The sequence below is a fragment of the Staurois parvus genome, unplaced genomic scaffold (assembly GCF_062004578.1).
Source record: "Staurois parvus isolate SC_StPar_1 unplaced genomic scaffold, SC_StPar_1.0 ptg000137l, whole genome shotgun sequence".
Lineage (NCBI taxonomy): Eukaryota > Metazoa > Chordata > Amphibia > Anura > Ranidae > Staurois > Staurois parvus.
In genome coordinates this window covers 10,494,769-10,516,183 of record NW_028317933.1, presented here as the reverse complement: position 1 = coordinate 10,516,183, position 21,415 = coordinate 10,494,769, and the positions used below count along the sequence as shown (strand labels likewise).

The window sequence follows — 21,415 nt, the reverse complement described above, 5'->3', positions numbered from 1 at the left end:
CCCTGATGTAGGGGGGCTTTGATGGGCCACTGATGTAAAGGGGGCCCTGATGTAGGGGGGCTTTGATGGAGCCACTGATGTAAAGGGGGCCCTGATGTAGGGGGCTTTGATGGAGCCACTGATGTAAAGGGGGCCCTGATGTAGGGGGCTTTGATGAGGCCACTGATCTAAAGGGGCCCTGATGTAGGGGGCTTTGATGGTGATCATAATGTAAATGGGGACAGTGATATAAATGGGGACCCTGTTGTAAATTCTGATGTAAATGGGGGGCCCTGGTGTAGGGGGCTTTGATGGGCCACTGATGTAATGTGGGCCCTGATGTAGGGGGGCTTTGATGGTGATCATAATGTAAATAGGGACAGTTATATAAATGGGGACCCTGTTATAAATTCTGACATAAAGGGGGGGGGCTCTGATCTAAGATGGACTCTGATAAGGACCCTTATGTTAGGGCGGCTTATTTGATGAAAGTTTATTTTCGTTACTGAATTGTTCGGGGACCCCCAGTTATACAAATGTCATTCTCCTGGGTGAATGTTGTGTGAAAGCATTGATAAAAATGGAAGTTGTGAATATACAGAGAAGGAGGGATTACGAGTCAGCGCCTCTTTGGGGGGTGCAGTGACGGCCATGACCCCGATCCACATATCCAGAGCTGCCCTCCTACACCTCGTCCCGGGAGCACAGACTCCCCCACCCCCCACTCTCTCCGTCCACGTGTCCACACACACACACAGAGGAGGGGGGCGGGGATGGCAGATCTCGCTTCCATTCTCCGGGCAGCACATTCTCCGCCCCCTCCGGGGACACGCCCCCGTAGTTTATAAAGCCTCCCTCCCGCCTTTGTCGCGTCACTCTGCTGCGGAGCTGAGGCCGCCATCTTCTTCTTGCTTCGCCATGCCGCGTGTGTACATCGGGAGACTCAGCTACCACGTCCGGGAGAAAGACATCCAGAGGTTCTTCGGAGGCTACGGGAAGCTGCTGGAAGTGGATCTGAAGAACGGGTAAGATGGCGCTGGCCGTAGTGAACGCTGCGAGGCCAGAGGGTTGTGGGGTCTGGAGGCGCGCGGCCTCTCCCGCCGGAATGCACGGTTTCCGCCATTTTGTGGTGGGGAAGGGATAACGGGGTGATTGAATATTCCGAGGTGGTCGGTGTGGGATGAGGGGAGCTATGATCTGTGGTGGGCTTCTGACTCAAAATGGAAGCCATTGTGTTGGTCGTGACATCACCGCCCACTCGTTGCAGGCACGTGCGGACTCCCGGGGATCCTCCCACAATGCACCGCGCCGGGCACTACTGGCCTCCAGGCCAAGAATCCACGAAGAGCACGTTGTTGGGGATTGTGTACATCCGGGGCAGGCTGCCTACACAGGAGGAATGTCCTCCATTCATCCATCATCCCTGAGCGGCTGGACTGTGTGCTGGAAACACACCTGCACCGTGGAGGTTGAGGACAGCACAGTGGCTGAATGGTTAGCACTTCTGCCTGGCAGTACTAGGGTCGTCGGTTCGAATCCCAACCATGGCACCACCTGCCTGGAGTTTGCATGTTCTCCCTGTGCCTGCGTGGGTTTCCTCCGGGTACTCCGGTTTCCTCCCACACTCCAAAGACATGCTGGTAGATTAATTGGATCCTGTCTAAATTGTCCCTAGTATGTGTATGTATGAATGTGAGTTAGGGACCTTAGATTGTACGCCCCTTGAGGGTTAGGGACTGATGTGAATGTACTATATATATATGTAGAGTGCTGCGTAAATTGACGGCTCTATAGAAGTACCTGAAATAAAATCCCATGGGGTGGGGGGGGTACAACTCTGATGGGAACACTGGTGTAAGAGGGAATTGTGATGGGGGTGTTCTTTGATGGGGACCCTGGTGTGATGGGGGAGTCTTTGGGGACCCTGATGTGAGGGGTGATTGCGATGGGGGGGCAGGTCTCTGATGGAGACCCTGGTGTAAGGGGGGATTGTGATGGGGGTGTTCTTTGATGGGGACCATGGTGTTAGGGGGATTGTGAGGGGGGGGATTTTTGGGGACCCTGGTGTGAGGGGTGATTGTGATGGGGGGGGGGGGGGGCAGGTCTCTGATGGAGACCCTGGTGTAAGGGGGGATTGTGATGGGGGTGTTCTTTGATGGGGACCCTGGTGTTAGAGGGGATTGTGATGGGGGCCTCTCTGAGGGGACCCTGGTGTGAGGGGTGATTGCGATGGGGGCAGGTCTCTGATGGGGACCATGGTGTGAGGGGGGTGTGATGGGGGGTCTCTCTAAGGGGACCCTGGTGTGATGGGGGGGGTCTCTCTGAAGGGACCCTGGTGTGATGGGGGGGGGTCTCTCTGAGGGGACCCTGGAGTGAGGGGTGATTGCGATGGGGGGGCAGGTCTCTGATGGAGACCATGGCGGGGGTCTCTGATGGAGACCCTGGTGTAAGGGGGGATTGTGATGGGGACCCCGGTGTAAGGGAAGAACCACTAAGGGGACCATGGTGTGAGGGGGGGATTGTGATTGGGGGGACCCTGATGTAAGTTAGGATCTCTAGAGATATGTATTAGCACACCCTATCCCTGCTTTGCTGCCTGGAGGGGGGGGGGGTTCTTTTCCATGTTCTTGCTGCCAGTCCCAGCACTTGCGCTGTGCAGTGTCTTGCAGTCTACTGGAATTCATGATATCAGTATTCCATAAGTCTGTATCCTTGGACCCCCCTGACAAAAAAAGTCCAGTTGGGTGAAAGGTGTAAATGCTGGAGAGTAGATAGGGAGGGACGAGGTTTGCTTTATAGGGTTAGTTCACCTTTCTAAAACCTGCCTATGCAGATAAGGGGTTCCTGTAGATAACAAACTGTTCAGCTAGGACTAAAGTTGCCCTTGCTATAGGTGTAAGCCACTGACCTCCCAAAGCCTGACTTGAATACTCCCAGGACATGGCTAAATGAGGCCTACTCATTACTGCTCTCCTCCTCCATCACAGGACTGAGCTGCGTCTGATTCCATCCCCTCACATGCTCTCTCTCCTGATGCAGTAGCTCTGAGCAGTAATGACCGGGCCTCACTTAGCAACATCCTGGGAGTATTGCAGTCAGGCCTCGGGAGGTGCATAAAAGGCCTACACCTATAGCGAGGGCATTATTCCACTATATGGTTTGTTTTTCTCTACAGACACTTTATCTGCATGGGCAGTTTTTTTGTACAGGTGAACTTAAGCCAGCCATAGATGGAATCTCAGCTGGTTCAGCCAAGATTCGATCCATCTTTGGAAAGGCATCGATCGACCTCAGTACAACCAGGTTACTGCCAGTGGCTGTAGCAGCTAGCTGTGATCATTTTGTTTTGCTTTGCGAGAGGGATTCCCCCATCAATATCATCCACCCATGGTGGAAAGAGAAGATTATATCATGTATGGCTTGCTTATCCCTTTAATACATTTGCATGCATAAGTTGAGCAGAGGACGGTGGGTGGGGTGCTTACATGAAGCAGACCTTTCCCTCTGTTTCCAAATTCACATCACATGCATTCCAGGTGTGAAATCGTCCAATGCGGATTAAAAAAAAAGGTTTATCTTTTTACATCTACTTGGTTCCCCTGCAGTCACATGTGACGTAGTCCTTGCTGCACAGATGCTCCCTGGGAAGGCAGTGTTACTAGTGTCTTCAGGGACATCCTGTACCATTGGCACAATTGTTGCGTCACAAATTGTGTGTGTAAAACATGCATGGCTCAGAGCCAGAATTTGGTCCCTGGGTTTCTATGAAATCTTTATCCATATGGGCATGTCTTGTACCTAAGGTATATGTTGATTTTATGATGGTATACTAGTCTCTCTCACTGAAGCAATACACTACCTTACTAGGAATCATCTGATATGTAATGCGGGTACACCCATCCATGTGGATACAAAACACCACTACACTATCCATGTGGATACAAAGCAGGCCACATATCCACAAAATACATCTCTAGGAATGATCACATCTGTATCCCCTTAAATGTGGGGTATTCTTCCACCCCAAAATGTCATGGTAAAGAAAACATTACATGTGATCCAAAAAGAAAACGTGCACTGAAATTTGCAGGAACCTAACGTGTTTCACTCCTTCAATGGACCTAGGTCAGAGGTAAGTAAAGTGAATTCAAATGGTGAGCTAAAGAAAGATGTGTAGTCGCATGGCAAATGGAAATGGCGTCCAATTCTCCTGTTTATAGACTGGTCTGCCAAGCACATGACATCATTGCGTGCGCCATGACGCATGCTGCATCACCACGCATGCACACTTCTATACCATTTAGAACCAGCTGAGGATCGCCATCTAGTGGGCAAACAATGCTCTATTCACTAGATGGCGATCCTCAGCTGGTTCCGAATGTTGTAGAAGGACGCATGTGCGATGATGCATACATATCTGCGATGATGCATACAATCTGGGATATGTAATGCATACCTGCATTACATATCCCAGATTCGGGGCCTGCAACTAGTAGATCGCGGCCAGGTGACTGGTAGATCGCAGTGTGGGCTTGCCGCCACGTCCGTCACCTTGTGTAGCTGCCACATCACCAGCTGTCCCATTAAAGTGAATGGGACTGTCGGTGAGTCAACTGCGGGTCAGAGGAGGCGCCGCTGCGGGACAGAGGTGATAATTGCTCTTTTAAAAATGTATTTAAATCGAGCCTTTTCACTAGTGATTTAAATCAAATCCACCCTGCGTGCAATGCAAGCAATTGCAACATGGTAGTACGACAATTAGTGGTTTGAATCAAGTGTGAGGAGGCGACACCGTGCCCAGTAATCTTGGACTTCTTCCATGTTCAGGTAGATCACCTCTCTAAGGTTGGCCTACCCCCGTTATAGATGATTTCTAGTAGTGTATTGCTTCAGTGAGAGAATAGTATGCTATCCTAAACACAACATATACCTTAGGTACAAGACATGCCCATATAGATATGGATTGCTCTCTAGGTGTGTAAACTGTTTTGTTTCCTCACCTTGTAGGTATGTACAATGGCTTTTCTTCAGATATACTTTTTAAATGATGTAATTAAGTTCTATTTTAGTCAAGTAGCCTTTGGTGCAGAGGGGCACGCACCCCTGTTAAGTCATTTGTAATTGCCCCATTGGACTTTTTTTCCTTACATATTTCAGGCTTGTTTCTTGGTTATTTGTTAAAGTTGTGGGATCAGGTACAGTCAACATCGGTGGGCCTGCCAGAAAAAAAGGAGAATCCAGTCTATATTTTCGAATGGTGGTGCAGGTTTTCTTTGCAGGGGTTGAATGGACAAATTGGTTGTGCAAAGTCACGTGTATATATATACCCACACCACCATTTGCGGCCACGGCTGTCAATCGCTGGGTCCCCGCCGGTGATTACTCGCTGGCGCCCAGTGATTGCCAAGTATCTTCGACAGGGAGGGAGAACAGTATGTAAACAATACAGTTCTCCTCCCTGTCATCTCGTGCATTCTGCATTGGATGGCTGTGCACAGCCATGCAAAGCAGTGTGATTATAGTGAAGCGCACACATAGCTTACTGTGAAACAGCACACAGTTAACCCTTTGATTGTCCCTCATGTTAACCCCTTCCTGCGCAGTGCCCTTAGTGTCAGTGTTTTTTTTAAGCACTGATCACTGTATTGGTGTCACTGGGGATGTCCGTGACACCAAGTCGGTTCCCTCCAGTGTCAGAATAGCCGCCACAGTCCTGCTATAAGTCGCTGATTGGTGCTATTACTAGTTAAAAAAAAAATTCCAGTATCTACCGCCATTTATAAATGCTATAACATTCACGTATTGGGATTTTTCTTTTAGCAAAGACATTCCTTAACCCTTCCTCCAATTTGGATGTACATACCCTCAAATTAAACCTGAGTGTGCACTTTCAGCCCATATCCATTATGGAACTATAGCTTGAATATGTTTTGGTAAATACCTGAAAAAAACTAAAATTGTGCCTATGTCCAAATATATATGGACCTAACTGTATGAGTTTAGATGTCAGCCATGATTGAAAGAAGAATGGAAATCCAAAAAACATACGTACTCTCCTAGAGCTGTCCCCTGACAGTTCTATGATGAGAAGTGAGTGATCAAAGACAGCTGATCTCTCAGGTCCACTCTTGAGCACAGAGTGACATTTAGTGCTCTACTCCGGTGTGAGAGGGCAGGAACAGCTGGCTCAAGTTCTTTGCTTTCTGCTGCCGGCCAGGCATCTGGGCAGAATCCCGACATTGTCGGAATCCTTGCGGTGCCTGGACCAGCTCTGACATCAGCTGACAGCAGGCTTTATCAGCTGACACTCCTTTGATCCATGAGAGAGGTATGGCTTAAAGAGCTTTGCGCATACTTCTCCTCTAAGGCCATTTTGGACTGAAACACACAGGTCTTTTGGTTGCATTCTATCTGTGTTGTAATAAATGGATATTTAATTGTGGCGTTTACCGGGTTGCCGGCTTTCTGTTTTGGACTTTTATGTATGTGGCCTACAGTGACTCTGGGCTTATGCGCAAAAGTCTTTCTTTATATGGGATTCAGAGGTGGTCGATTTGCATTGTCTTCTTCAAGCCCTCAAATGGCTTTTGTCCTATCTGTTCACATGTCCAGTACAATGACCTGTGCAGCACCATGCAGATTGCACCAATGAAATAGTTTTAGGTCCTCTTTGAATGCTGTTCGTGGGATTTCATGCAATGTAGTTTCCTTGAAGCACACATTACTGGGATCCACCACCATTCAATTCCTGAACAGCAACTACAGTTTGTCCCTTTTGTCTCCTCTACCTCCGCATTGGCTGAGACTATATTTCAGAGTTACGGGTTGGTTGTAAGGTGCAGGTTTAGGTGATGGTGCTTGGGATGCTTTGGGTTTGGGGAGGCTCCACAAGATAGGTAAACATGCACACTGGTACAGTGCTTCTAGGATATTTTGTTGCCGTTGGGTTTAGCCCTTTAAATATGTGCACACTGGATGTGATATACCAACAAAAGAACTCCCCCCACTCCCTGGTAACAAGTTCACCTGTAAAAAAAAAAGCACTTTTTTGCAGGTAAAAATTAGCATTTTTTTCTTGAGACTGTAAAACATTGCACCCATGATCAGCAGATCATGGGTGCAATGTCAGGCTCTTGCAGTCTCAGTATACTGTCTGGCTGTACCTCCGATATGGGCAAGCAGTTACTCAAGTCAAGGAAGTTCAATGGATTACGAGAATCCTCACCAGCGCCCTCGCAGTTCATTGAGAACTACAGCCTGTCAGTCGCAGTGGCTGTTGGTAATTGTAGGCGTTCATTCACAGAACGTGGAGCTGTGTTGGCGGAAATAACATAGTGGGGTTTTCTCAAATTTTGCTGCAAAAGTGGAAATACACTTTAAAGTAAACCTATATTGAGTATATTCACATATTAGTACATCAGTTTATCAAGTACCTATTTTATGAAATTAAGAAAATACACAGTTTAATTTTAGTATATGCAAATATAATGCTTTCCATTTTTTAGTAAGATCTAAGAGATGAGATTGCATTGAATAAATGTCTGTCCAACAGCTCAAGACTTAAAATTGCTCGGACCTTTAAAACGGCAACAAACCTCAATGTGCAAAGTTATCCATAGGTCACCCTTAACAGGGCATAAATTTAGCTTTATCCATGGAAAAATTGCCATAGAATTATTGACGGCAGCCGTGCATGGCAGTATAGACGGTGTGGCATGGCAGTATAGACGGTGTAGCATGGCAGTGTAGACGGTGTGGCATGGCAGTGTAGACGGTGTGGCATGGCAGTGTAGACGGTGTGGCATGGCAGTGTGGACGGTGTGGCATGGCAGTGTGGACGGTGTGGCATGGCAGTGTGGACGGTGTGGCATGGCAGTGTGGACGGTGTGGCATGGCAGTGTGGACGGTGTGGCATGGCGGTGTGGACGGTGTGGCATGGCGGTGTGGACGGTGTGGCATGGCGGTGTGGACGGTGTGGCATGGCGGTGTGGACGGTGTGGCATGGCGGTGTGGACGGTGTGGCATGGCGGTGTGGACGGTGTGGCATGGCGGTGTGGACGGTGTGGCATGGCGGTGTGGACGGTGTGGCATGGCGGTGTGGACGGTGTGGCATGGCGGTGTGGACGGTGTGGCATGGCGGTGTGGACGGTGTGGCCTGGCGGTGTGGACGGTGTGGCCTGGCGGTGTGGCCTGGCGGTGTGGCCTGGCGGTGTGGCCTGGCGGTGTGGCCTGGCAGTGTGGGCGGTGTGGCCTGGCAGTGTGGGCGGTGTGGCCTGGCGGTGTGGCCTGGCAGTGTGGGCGGTGTGGCCTGGCAGTGTGGGCGGTGTGGCCTGGCGGTGTGGCCTGGCAGTGTGGGCGGTGTGGCCTGGCAGTGTGGGCGGTGTGGCCTGGCAGTGTGGGCGGTGTGACACGATCTTAATTTTCATACATAACTGCACTTGATTTATGTGTTTACATTTATTGGGTGGAGGGCGCTTTAAAAATTTTTGGTCACTTCTGTTTTTAAAAACTTTGTTCATACCTTATTGCTATTACATTTTCTGCCTAAAGCCATCTTTAGACCTGTCTGCAGAACAATCACACCCAGAACACCCAGTGGCTGCAATAAACCTAGTGGCTGCAAGCGCTGGTCTGTGTATTCTGATGGGGAAGGGGGGCAGATGTCTTCCTTGTGAGAATACAATAGAACAGAAGAGACCCTTGCATCTACATTGCTTGTGTTGATTCGTGGATCTGTCAGTATTTTTCCTTCAATCCACTGGTTGAATGAGACAACTGTACATGTGAGCCCAGCTTTATTCATCTGCATGTAAAGTAGCAAGTAAGAATACTTGGCTGTCACTGGAGGAAAGATTTGATAAGATGGCGCAGCTGCATTGTACAAACTGACGGCGTGCTTTACCTCCTGCTGCTGTCTGTAAACACTATTGGCTGCAGAGATTTCCCCATGAGAAACAACATTTTCCCACTAATAAGTTTATACTAAAATCAGACAGGCAGTTTGTCACTTGTAACTGTACAAATAGATGAAAATGGCTGCAGCTGAACTGGCTATAAACAGTGGGATTTACAGCTGGACAATGGTCAGGTACGAATGATAAAAATCAAGATTGCCTCTCCTTATGTTTTGCTTTTTATAAGGGTTCGAACATCCGGTGTTCACCCTCATCTGCCACACCAGTCTTCCACTCTTGAGCACTGCAGTCCGGGCAGGCACGTCTAACCGTGACCACAGTTTATCCTGATTACAAGGATGCTGGTCCTTCACTAAGGATGATTTTGATTAGTGGGTAACGAGTAGCCAAGGAACGGTTTCCAGAATCATCAGTGGGGAGAAAGATCCTGGGACTGTGAATTAAGGTATTGGATGTTAGAAACATAAACTGAGATTGAGGCTTGTTAGAGGCGGGTGGTCAATGTAGACTTTTTACCTCACTGTAGTTGGGCTTTGACATGCCATTGGCAGTACTTTATTAGTAGTCATTGTCATCAGTTTGAGATTTAACAGGTTAAGCCTAAAATTGATCCTTTTTTTATTTATTTTTTTCAGGTATGGGTTTGTAGAGTTTGAAGACTCGCGTGATGCTGACGATGCCGTGTACGAGTTAAATGGGAAAGACCTGTGTGGGGAGCGTGTGATTGTTGAACATGCCCGAGGACCTCGACGGGACAGGGAAGGATACAGTTTTGGAAATCGCAGTAAGCATTACCTATTTTGGCGGCAGCGTTTGGGGATTGAACTATTGAGTAATGATCAGGTTGAGCTGTTGCTTTGCCAGATATCCAAGCTAGAGAGGCTGTAAATAGTCAGATCATCCAGCATAAAGGAATCTTTAGCTTACCATAGCAGTTGAAGTAATCTTTAAATTAAAGGTTGGCTACTAATCTACTTTTTTTGAAATACTCAACTAGCAGATACTTGCTAACCGCACATAAAAAACTGATAAACAGGTCTTTCTAATTCTGTAATCTGTAAAGGGCTGTATCTCGTATAATTTGTGCTTTTAAACCTTTGATACAACATTTAAAGTAGAACTAAAGGCAAAACTTTTTTTTTTCATTTTGGATAGAGTAGGGGGCCTGTTTAATACCCCCTTTAATATTTCTGGACATTTGTGTCCCATTGTGGAGATTTCCCTTCACTTGCTGTCTGGTAGCCAAAACAGGAAGTGTGGATATCCCTCAAGTGGAGGGAATCCCTTTTTGTGACCAGGGTCACCAGAACTTTTGGTTCCCATTTGAAGGTTTCCCTCTATTCCGGTTCTGGTGACAACCCAAAGTTGATTTTCTTTCACGTTCAGTGAGAATGGTCACCAGGACAAATGGAGGATGAATCGAACTAACATGGGCACAGCCACCATAAAAAGGTGTTCTAATCCCTCTCTATCCAAACAAACAAAAAAAAGTTTGCTTTTAGATATATTTTAATACAGTTCCAAATAATTGAACTAGTTTGGAGTTTACCAGATAATATTTGGAATATTTTTTTTGTTTTTAAAGTATTGTAGATCAAAGTAAACATTGTTGTGCTTTTCATATGCTGTGAAGAATAAAATGCAGTTTGCTTCACCTTGTTGGCTTATGCTTTTTTATTTTGTCATTGCTGCAGATTAGCTGGGTAAAGTGCACTCCCACTTTGAGTGAAACCTATGTTAATCTGCACTGTGTGTGCTGCTACCCAGATTTGGCATTCTGCAATGCAAATGAACTCCAGTCCAATATACTTCATAATCTGTAGGTTCTTTTGCATTTAAGATGCAGAATATCACAATACTGCTTCAGTGGTAGCTGGTTTGACAGGCAAAGTTTCTGTCCAAATGTTTACTGTGTGCTGCTTTTCATTACATGCTTTTCAAAGTAGTATATATGCTTTTTGAACTTTTCGGTATATCTAAAGCCAAAACTTTTCACATTTTGAATAGAGTAGTGTTGGATCCTTTTGTGTTTTTTTTTTTTTTTGTTTTGTTTTTTTTCCCCAGTCTGTCCCATTGGGGAAATTTCCCTTCACTGCTTGCTGGTCTGTCTTGTAAAAAGAGCAGAAAGTGAGAGGAAATCTCTCCATATATTTGGATAGGTGTCATGGAACTGGTACCCTAATTAAAAGATTTCTCCTTGCCTATTGACGGCTCAATTTTTATGTTTTGGCTCCTTTCACGCCTGGTGACGTTAGTGTCCAGGGGAACTGGAACTGCATTTTCTAAGCAGGTACAGTCTGCAAAACCTGGTTCCAAACAATCGAATACTATTCAAAATAAATTGGCTTTAGATACATTTTAATGATAAACCATAACTTGCCAAATAATGGCAAAGTGACGGTGTTTGCGGATAGCATCCCATCCATCTTTTACACGTAGTTGTGCTCCCTTTCTACCTCCTGCTACAGCATCCCTGCCTGTTCAACCTCTGACAGCTGGGTGTCGGAGTTTCGATAGGGGGATATTATTGCACCTACCTTCACCCCATGTGACTGCATTTGAGTCTGGTAGTTGGAAGCTCAATCCGAGCACGACTTCCCAGAAGTCTAATGAACATGAAATCCGGTGGTGCTGGAGTCTTAAGGCTGCTTTCACACTGATCCGTTTTTGTTCCACTTTTGCGTGAAAGAAAAATGTGACCATGTATTTTTATGAAACTTCACACTGATCTGCTGAGGGTCCGGTTTTTTTTTTTTTAATCCTGCTTGGTGCAGAGGAAAAAAAACGCACCTCCCCATTGAAGTCCATGAAAAATATGTCAAAAACGCACCTGCATTGCGTGTTTGGTGCGGTTTTTTTAGCCGATGTCCTGTAAGAAAAAAACGCACCGCAAACGTGGTAAAACGGGGCAAAACCACAGATGTGTTTTTGCTGCGGATCAGTGTGAAAGTAGCCTTTATACTGGAGGGGGCTGGGGCTACCTGCAGACACGGTCTTTTTCAGTTTTAGCCAAAGTGTCTTTAAAAACATGTGAAATGATGCAGTGATTGATCCTGTGGTGTTGGCGGTGGTTTTACACCTCTGGCAGCACAGGTTTCTTTTTTCAAAGAAAAGCATTAGAAAGTGGGGGGTGGGTGGAAAAACACAGCGGTTATGATTTGGTTTTTATGGTGAAGTAGAGTTTTATGCAAACTGCTTGTATTATGATTGTTATGTTTAACTTGTATATTCTTAACCTTTTTGCATGTCGAATTCCAAAATCCTTTTTTAACCGTCCTTGATGTTTCAATTTGAAAGAGACCAGTGGGGGCTGAGACCATTGAGGCTTAAGATGACTGCCTTTCCTGGTTGGCCTTTCCAAACATTGTGTGACCCTTGCCCTATGACCCTTTGGCTGACCTTACCGGAAGCCATGACGACAGCAGCCTATTGCCATTAGACGCAGGGTGATGGTGAGGATTAAAAGGGTTAGATGAAACGGCTTTAAACTGGATTAGGTGACTCCCTTGCGTGTGCTTCCAAGTACCACTTTTCTTATACCTCCTGCCTTAATATAAATAATGTGACTGGCAAAACTTGTAAATTCTTTGTAGAACATGCATGTACATAAGTTAAACTTTGTTATGTCATAATTTATGTCCTGTTGATAAGTTTGGTTGAGGGCACTCACTAAACAGGCTCCTTCTTAAAACAGCAGAGCAAAGGAGTAAATGTTTCTTCTGCTTATTATTGGCCAAAGTCACGGCTTCAAAGGAGGTTTTTATGTAAAATATATCCTATCCTACCTAGTTTTATTTAAAGCCCTCCCAAAAAGATTTAGTTGTTGAACTGTAAATATTCAATGAAGACCTGACTTTGCTTTCCATGTGCAACAAAGGTGGTTACAGGAGTCAGAGATCCGGCAGGGATAAATATGGACCTCCAGTGCGCACAGAGTTTAGACTTATCGTGGAGAACCTCTCCAGTCGCTGCAGTTGGCAAGATCTTAAGGTTGGTATTGCTGTCCTCTTCAAGAGGAAAATTAGCACACAAAGCACGCTTCATTTATAGTTACACATTTAGACTGCTGTGGATAGATTTTTAGTTTGTTCCTTAACCTCCCTAGCGGTATTCCCGAGTGTAGCTCGGGGTAAAATGTCTATACCAAAAGTGGTAACCCCGAGCTACACTCGGGCTTACCATGCGGCGCTGCATAGGGAGTCCCTGCAGCACTTAACTTGTCCTTGGCTCCCGCGATGTGTCCCCTGCAGCGTCCCCGACCATCTCCTCCATCTGATGCCGGCATCCGCCTCCTGTGTTCCGGTCCCCGTGATGTCGGGACGTACGGGCGCCGCCGCCGGCGGGAAATTTGAAAATTTAAAAAAAATGTCATTTTTTTTCAAAATGATTTTACATAGTAAAACATTGCTGTTTCAACCCATTTCACATATATTTTGTCCCTACTGCTCTGTCCTGTCCCCTGTCTGCATTTTGATTGTTCTTTCTGCCTGGAAACTTAGAAAAGTCCATGGCGTCCAAAAAGCGTACCTTTACGTCAAAAGCGGGTTTAGACCAGCTAGAGAACAGCGATAGTAAATCAGAACCACTTGCAGAATTGAGTGATGATTCGTGGAGAAATTCGTCATCAGACACTGAAAACGATTTTGCGACTTTGCTCAGCAATGTGCGAACTTGGCGCTATATTTCAAATTTCAGTGTTTTTGGTTTGATTATATTATTGAATTAAATGTATGATTTAGACTCTTGTTCGGACAGATTTCAGTGAGTTATTCCTAAAAATTACAGCCTACAATAAAAAAACTACATATTTCCATGCAAAATAGTGGTACCGCTTTCAGCACCAAAAATATGAAATAATCATACTGCTAGGGAGGTTAATCACTTCCCATCCGGCCCATGTAGATAAACGGCCGGACGGGAGCAATGCCGAAGCAGGTGGCCGTTTATAAACTGTCCCCCGCATTCACTGCCTGGGAGCGTGCGGCAACGCGATCCGTGCTCGCTGTGTCTGGAGGACACAGCAGAACACCGATCGCTGTACGGGACCTCTGTGTGAGGTTTCGATTCATGTGATCCCTGATTGGCCAAGTTTATTTCATTAGCTAAATTGTTACATTCTTAAAGTTAAACTATAGGCAAAACTTTTCATTTTTGATTGCATATGGGAGGGTCATAACCCCTGTCAGTTTTTTTAGCCCTCGGTGTCCCATTGGGGAGATTTACTTTCACTTCCTGTCCCACAGCTGAAACAGGAAATGAGTAAATCCCTTCAAATTGGGGAATCCTTTGGGGGACACCAGACCTAGTGTCTCCATTAGAAGTTTTCCCCTCTGTTGCTTTTCTGGGCACAACCCAAAATGTGGGATTTTATTTTACCTTCACTTTCGATAATGGTAAACAGGATAAATCAAGAGGTTTAGGCTCCCTAACAAGGGTGCAGATAGCAATAAAAGTTGATAGGTGTTCTAATCCATCTCCACTCTGTCCAAAACTAAAAATAATAAAATAAGTTTGTCCTTTAGTTGAACTTTTAAGTTAAAGCTGAGCAACAGCCACAAGCATTTACACAAATTAAGTGATACTTAACGCTTTGTTTTGTTTTTTTTAAACAAAACTTGTCTATACTTACCTGCTGTGTGTGGTTTTGCACAGGGCAGCCCGGATCCGCCTCCTGTTGGGTGCCCCCACAGCAAACCGTTTGCTATGGGGCCTCCCAAGCTGCAGCTCTGCATGTCCAGTCACACACACAGCTGTGGCTTGGCCCGGCCCCCTTCCTCTACTGATTGACTCAGCCAACCAGGAGCAAGAGTCCCCGGAGAATCGATTCTCGTGTACACCACGGATAAGTGCAGGGGAGGCTGGGGGGGTTGCTACACACAAGGGTTTTTACCTTCATCTGTAGAATGCGTGCAGTTAAAGGAAAAAAAAAAACGTGAGCCTTTAGAACCATTTTAATAAGGGACAAATAAGCTACGTCTTGTGAGGTGTTGAATGCTACACTTGGTCCAGTTCAGTCTAGAATTCATTGACTTGCACTCACCAGATACTACTGTCTGTGCACTCTGTCCTTGTCCATTCACAAATTGCCTTGAATTCTGTTTAGAGAATGCAAGTTCAATGAATGGGCAAGGGAGGAGAGGGGCAGGTAATTGACAGTATCTCACTTTGTCTATTTTGAAATGCCGTAAAGTAGAAGTTCAACTTTCAGAAAAAATTGTTGCACATATTTTTTGCAGGAAAATAAATGTGCAGTTATTTTTCCTACAGGATATAGTATGTACTCTCCAGCGCCTCAGGATATGCACAGCCAAAAGGGAAGCCAAGGGTACCAGGACAGCGACAACCAAAGGAAATGTTCCAGGGGTGCAGCCCTCAGATGGGGAAATCAGCCACTGGATAGAGAGAAGACAGGTGGCGCACACACCTAGTGCATTATCCAAGGTTTATTGTAAGGAGAGAGAGAATAATAAAAACATACTCAGACGAAGCATGTATCTAAAAAGCATAGAAAAATGACAATGGCCACAACGGCGGGCAAGGTGTTCTCACTGTCAGCCATTTGACCGCACTGACAGTGAGAACACCTTGCCCGCCGTTGTGGCCATTGTCATTTTTCTATGCTTTTTAGATACATGCTTCGCCTGTGAGTATGTTTTTATTATTTCATTCCTACAATAAACCTTGGATAATGCACTAGGTGTGTGCGCCACCTGTTTTCTCTCTATCCATTTTTCCTACAGGAGCCTGCAAACTATTGTACTCGTCATCAGTGAATTGCGGTGCAATCTTCCAGTTCTTCTGCCCTTATCTCTGTACAGGCTTTCAGTTTGAAAGCTGGAGGATGTGTCTGTGGACTACGAGGGTGCTCAACAGCGGGCAGGAGTTGCTCTCCCCCACAGCCACTGTCACATTCGAAAGGAGTATAGCTCTGCAATCTGTAAATGAAACTACATGTTCTGTCTACCACTGCAGCAGACTACTTGTAGTTTTCAAAGGACTACGTGGCAGACAGGACATGTAGTTTCTTCATTCACAGAGCTATACTTTTTAAATGTGAGTGACTGGGGGGGAGAGTAACTCCTGCCCGCTACCACGGGGGAGGGGGGGTAAGAGGGGCCGGTACTGGAACTTGTATGTTGCACACTAAACCTGTAACATGTTCCAAAGGTGAATTTATTTGTTAAATTTTGTTCAGAGAATGCAAGTTGTTCTGGCACTAACAGTAGTATCTGGTGGGTACAAATGAATGGATTCCACACTAAAGTGGACTAATTGAAGCATTTGTCACATCTCATAAGTGTTTAACCTTTCTATTTGTATAAATGTCCGATTTTTAACTATTTCAGTCATAATCATTTTTGCAGGGATTCTTGAGAAATGGTCATATATTGCAGGATTTATTTCCGAGAATGCTAAGGAATTGCACCATTTAATGTATAGCTTAGTTAAAAGGAAATAATTGTATTTGTCAGGTACAACAATATATGCAGTTAGAGGAGGAGGGAAAATCTTGTCAGATGCAGTATAAAGCAGTTCATATGAATTTCATACTATCTGAGCAGATGTACAGCATGGTTGTGGGAAGTGACTTATGTTTACTGGTGTTCTGATTGGATCAATGTTTGCCATTTTCTTGTTTTTACCCGGCCGTTGAAAGGTATCACTTATGAACATTTGCTTTCTCTGCCGGTTCTGTGATCCCTTGTATTGCAAATCATGTAACTTCAGAGGTCACCTAGGCAGTGAAGGGAGATCTCCAACCCTGACAGTAATGAAAATCTAGCAGAAAATCTAACCCAATCTACCTAAAGTTGGAAGCAAGTTGTGGCCTAAATTTTGCTTTTAAAATATCTGAATTTTTCAAATTGGTATTTCAAAGTTTCCTTACTTCTTTTTAGGATTTTATGAGGCAAGCAGGTGAGGTTACATATGCTGATGCACACAAGGAACGTACCAATGAGGGAGTCATAGAGTTCAGGTCCTATTCTGACATGAAGAGAGCTTTGGACAAACTTGATGGCACTGAAATTAATGGCCGGAAGATTCGTCTAGTGGAAAGCAAAGCTCGTCACAGGAGGTCTTACTCTGGCAGCAGGTCAAGGTAAGTGCAAGAACAAGATTCAATAGAGATTGTATAGTACACATGATACTTTTTAAATCAGATTGTTTTTTTTTTGGAGAACGGAGTTGTGTTTGTGTCTGCTAAAATTGCATGCTGGGATCTTATTCATTGCGATCAGATATCCTGTCACTTTGATGTAAGGGTGCTGTTATCTATCAGAATTCGTTCAGATTTTGAAATGTTTCTTTCTACCTTAGGACACCAGTATTTTCTTCAAGCAAAGCAAGCATCTCCCTGCTGCTAACCTTAGCCTTTGTAACTGAAAATATTTTCTTGCAAATTAATTTAGTAACTGGTGATAAACTGATATTTAAAGCAGCATTAAACCTCTGCAAAGAAAAATTGGCACCTCAGGAGTTTTTAGTCAAAATGTGCTAATAAGTGCAGTGTATTAACACACCATTGCGGACTTGCCCTGCAAGCGATTCAGTTTTAGTTCTGTGGTGTCCGGTGCAGGTGCTTCCATCTTCTCCTGGTCTTCATTCCGGATTCTGGCTGTTCAGTCACTTAATTGGTTGAGCCTGGATGGTGTAACTTCTGAAAATGTGTACAGGAGTTCAGAAGTGTTGGCACATAGCCTTGTCGTGAATTTATGCTGAACGTGCCATGCGGGGGCAGTTTAAATGCTGACAGGCTAAGAGAGAGATTAGAAGAAACAAAAGGGGCCTCTTCTGTCATAAAAATCTGTCCGCTTTTGTTTTTAGGTTAACAGATTTGGTTTAGAGGACCTGTACTGTGCAAGTTGTCGAAGAAAGGACTAGTCGCCAATATTACCTGTGATCTCCCTACAGCTGTTTCCCCCCCTCTACTGACTTACCTTGCCCTATTCTGCACTGTTTGGTGTTAGTCTCGGTAGAAACCGGCTTTCTTCATTTCAGCTGCCTCACCTGATGACTAGTAATGTGGTGACTGATAGGGAAATATTCAAGAAACCATGGTAATTGAGAAGAGTTTCACAGAATGAACAGAGCAAAAGTAGGGATATTCTTGCACTGCAGGTCCTCAGGTATAGCTTCCCCTCCAGGAAGCAGAGGTGAGCAGCATAGTAGTGACATAATCAAATTTCACTGTAAATCTTGAGACACTAGCAGTCAGAGGCAGCAGTGCCTTGTGTGATCTCATACTGTAGAAGTGCAGCTATGTGACTCCATGCACAGGAGCACTGAGATGCAGAAAGTTCACTGTTATTTGCTTTAATAGGAGTCCATATGAGAGACTTTTTTTTTTTTTTTTTTTCAAAGTGCAGCCTAGGTACAATTTTGATTTGTAGATGTGCCCTCTAAAATTGCAAGTCACTTTGATTTCAGATCCAGTTTATTAGAGACTGTTTATTAGCTTGATACAAATGTGCATGATTATGAAATGCATTGCTCTCCTTAGGTCTCGATCCAGGAGCAGGCGAAGATCTCGTAGTAGGAGTAGACGCAGTAGCCACAGCCGATCCAGAAGTCATTCTCATTCACCTGCTAAAAAGACTCGTTCCCGTTCACCAGAAAAGCGGAGCAGGTCTCATTCACCAGCCAAGAGCCATTCCAGATCTCCTGCTAAGAATAGTCAATCCCGTTCCCCAGCTAAAGAAAGTCGTTCTCGTTCTCCAGAAAAACGCAGTCGTTCCCACTCACCTGCCAAGAGTCAGTCAAGGTAAGGTTCTTTTTATATTGCAAACCAAATTTCCGCTCTTTTCAATTTTGGGAAATGTAATTAACCCTGCCCGTCTTATTGAAGCTCAGACTTCAGTCATTAACAAGAAGCAGGTATAGTCCTAATCCTTGTTTTACAGCATGCATGTTTGCGTCTGTGCTACAAAAGTATTATAGCCAGGCAAGTAATGGTAGCACTATGAACACAATATTTGGACATGTACAGACTAAGAACTAAAGTTTAACTTGTCTACTGAGAAAACTGGCGTAACTAAACCTCTAGCCCCTTTCGTGGCTGTAGATGAATAAATCTCTCCCTGGCATGCTTTAAGTATATGTGGCAGGATGACTGTCTTCTGATGTAGGTCCCCCCCCCTCCCCCTTATATATATTACTATGCTGTGCTTTATTATAGGTCCAGGTCCAGGAGCAAAGAACACTCAAGATCACCATCAAAGCAGAGAGAGTCTCGTTCAAAGAGTAAACCCAAGTCAGAGCACGGATCCCGATCTCGAAGCAGGTCCAAAGGAAAGCGTAAGAGGTCCAGAAGCCGATCTAAAGGGAAACGTGATCGCTCCGGCAGCCGACCCAAAGCAAAACGTGAGAGGTCTAGCAGCCGCAGTAAAGGACAGCGTGATCGCTCCAGCAGCCGATCAAAGAGCAAGCGGTCTCGTAGTCGTTCTAAAGGAAGGAGGGAGCAGTCTAAAGGAAGAAGGGATGTGTCTAGAGAGAGGTCACGTAGTCAGTCCAAGGAAAAAAGATCCAGAGACAGATCCCGCAGTCAGTCAAAGGGAGACAGGGAGGGGTCTAGAGAGAGATCCAGAAGTCAGTCCAAAGGGGACCATGAACGTTCCCGTAGTCGTTCCAGAAGCAGAAGGGATCGTTCCCGAAGCCATTCAGCTACTAAGCGGGAAAGGTCTTCCCACAGCCGTTCCAGATCTCCTTCTCCACAAGAAAATGGAAAGGAAGATGCCAGATCCAGGTCCCAATCACCAATGGGAGCCTCTGCCAGCAGAGAGGGCTCTGCTTCTCCTCCTCCACGCCCAGCCTCTGCTTCCAGTTCCAGATCTCGTTCTACCTCCCCATAATAGCCTATAGTGTGAAAAAAGTTTGATATACTTTTGTTTTAGGACTGAGCCTCTTAAGTCTATAACCATAGGCATACAATTTGATGGTTCATTTGAAGGAGTTCCTTCTTACTGTTCTGTACCAGTTAGTTTGGTAAGGAAGAGTATAAGCTATGTAAATACAAAAAGTATATCATTTTTTTTTCTTGCATGTTTCTTCTAGCACCAGAGAACTTTGGTGCTTCAAGAAGCTCTTCCTTCCGCTGTTTCCTAGTACAGTGATTTAGAGCGGTATTAAACGCGAAAGCTACATTTTGTTATATAGCAGCTTATTGATTCTTAGATGTGGCTGCATTTGTTTTCTTTATAAAGCTGGGTACACGGGCCAAAAATGGGCATTTCAGTGGGAATTGGCTGACGTTTGGCCCATGTGTACAGCTCTGTCTGACAGAAGCAGGTCTTATGACCATCTTCTGTCACATGGCCATGCTGGAAAACTGGCATCCATTCAGCACTGGCAACCAATGGCTGCCAGCGCTGATCAGTGTGGGGGGAGTCCCCCTTCTTGTCAGAATATAATAGCACAGCAGGGTAGATCACCACACTATCACTTATGTTAGTACAGTGGTCTCCCAGGTATTATTTCCCCCCCCCCCTTCAGCCCGCTGGGTTGAACGAAAAAAGACTTAAGTGGACCCTGTATAAGTCTTTCTAATTTCCTTCCCTTTTCATCTGTTGATCCAGACAGTCTTTTTCAAAAGAACAAGCTCTCTTCCAGTATCTGTTTACAGGGATGACACAAACCATTTAACACTGGCAGGAGAGATCACAATGATCAGCTTTCATTTATTCATGTAAAACCTTTTATTCCAAAAGGAAAGAAGTGTTTGCTATAACTGATTCTAAAGCATTAGCTGGAGTTTGGATTCAGCTTGTTAGTGTGTTTATTCTGCATCAAACACTCCCCTCAGTCTGTCAATGCTGCTGTGCCCTTGTTCTCATTTCTCCAGATTTGGGGCACTCTAACAGTAGGTGTGTTACTGGTCAAATCACAGAGGGGGGGAAAGCGTAAAAAAAACACTGATGCAGCTATCACGTCTAATGGTTAGTAAACTGCAATAGGTTACATTTTTGGTTTTAGGTTTTCTACCACTTAAACTCTTGTATTATATAGGAGATTGGTTTAAAATATTCATGAACTACTCGATAGAAATCAGTTATCAAATTGCAGTCTCAAGCCTCTCATATTGTAAATAATAGTTTGTATTGTTTTGGGACAGAGTTTACGTTTTTAGGATGTTCTACATGTGCATTTTTTGCAGCGCAAATGAAGCGTTTTTTTTTTTTTCGTTTTTTTTCTGGTTGTACTCTATTGGTCTCTAGCATAGAGATTGACCACACTCTGTCCTAGAATGTAAACATGTAGTGTTGTGGTTAACTTTTTCATGGTGAAGATAATAAAGCTGAACTTTCAAACCCATTTTGCAGTTGTCAAGTTTTATACAATAAATATAAGATATTTTTCATATTTCTGATTCAGAAAGAGGGTGGTCATTGTCCTATAAGGAATAGTTTCCATGTTTGAAAATAGCTCTAGCTGCTTGGGGTATCCTGATAGCTAATGGCAGTTAGGGTGCTATTGTCTAGCCCAGCAATGGGCAAACTACGGCCCGCGGCCCTTTTTATCCAGCC

The 21,415-nt window shown here is 45.0% G+C and overlaps 1 protein-coding gene across 1 annotated transcript; it reads left to right on the top strand.

Moving 5' to 3' along the window:
• The first annotated feature begins 845 nt into the window (after nucleotides 1-845).
• On the top strand, nucleotides 846-21,203 carry SRSF6 (serine and arginine rich splicing factor 6). The gene is made up of 6 exons (XM_089673333.1): nucleotides 846-1,004; nucleotides 9,530-9,678; nucleotides 12,772-12,884; nucleotides 16,793-16,995; nucleotides 18,397-18,657; nucleotides 19,072-21,203. The coding sequence occupies exons 1-6, from the start codon at nucleotides 898-900 to the stop codon at nucleotides 19,742-19,744; spliced, it is 1,506 nt and encodes a 501-aa protein (XP_089529459.1). The 5' UTR covers nucleotides 846-897; the 3' UTR covers nucleotides 19,745-21,203.
• Nucleotides 21,204-21,415: the final 212 nt, after the last annotated feature.

Excerpts from the sequence above, each read along its gene's own strand:
- SRSF6 (XM_089673333.1), top strand. The coding sequence starts at position 898 with ATGCCGCGTGTGTACATCGGGAGACTCAGCTACCACGTCCGGGAGAAA. Across the intron at positions 1,005-9,529 it reads GAAGTGGATCTGAAGAACGG|GTATGGGTTTGTAGAGTTTG; the intron begins GTAAGATGGCGC and ends TATTTTTTTCAG. Across the intron at positions 18,658-19,071 it reads CCTGCCAAGAGTCAGTCAAG|GTCCAGGTCCAGGAGCAAAG; the intron begins GTAAGGTTCTTT and ends GCTTTATTATAG.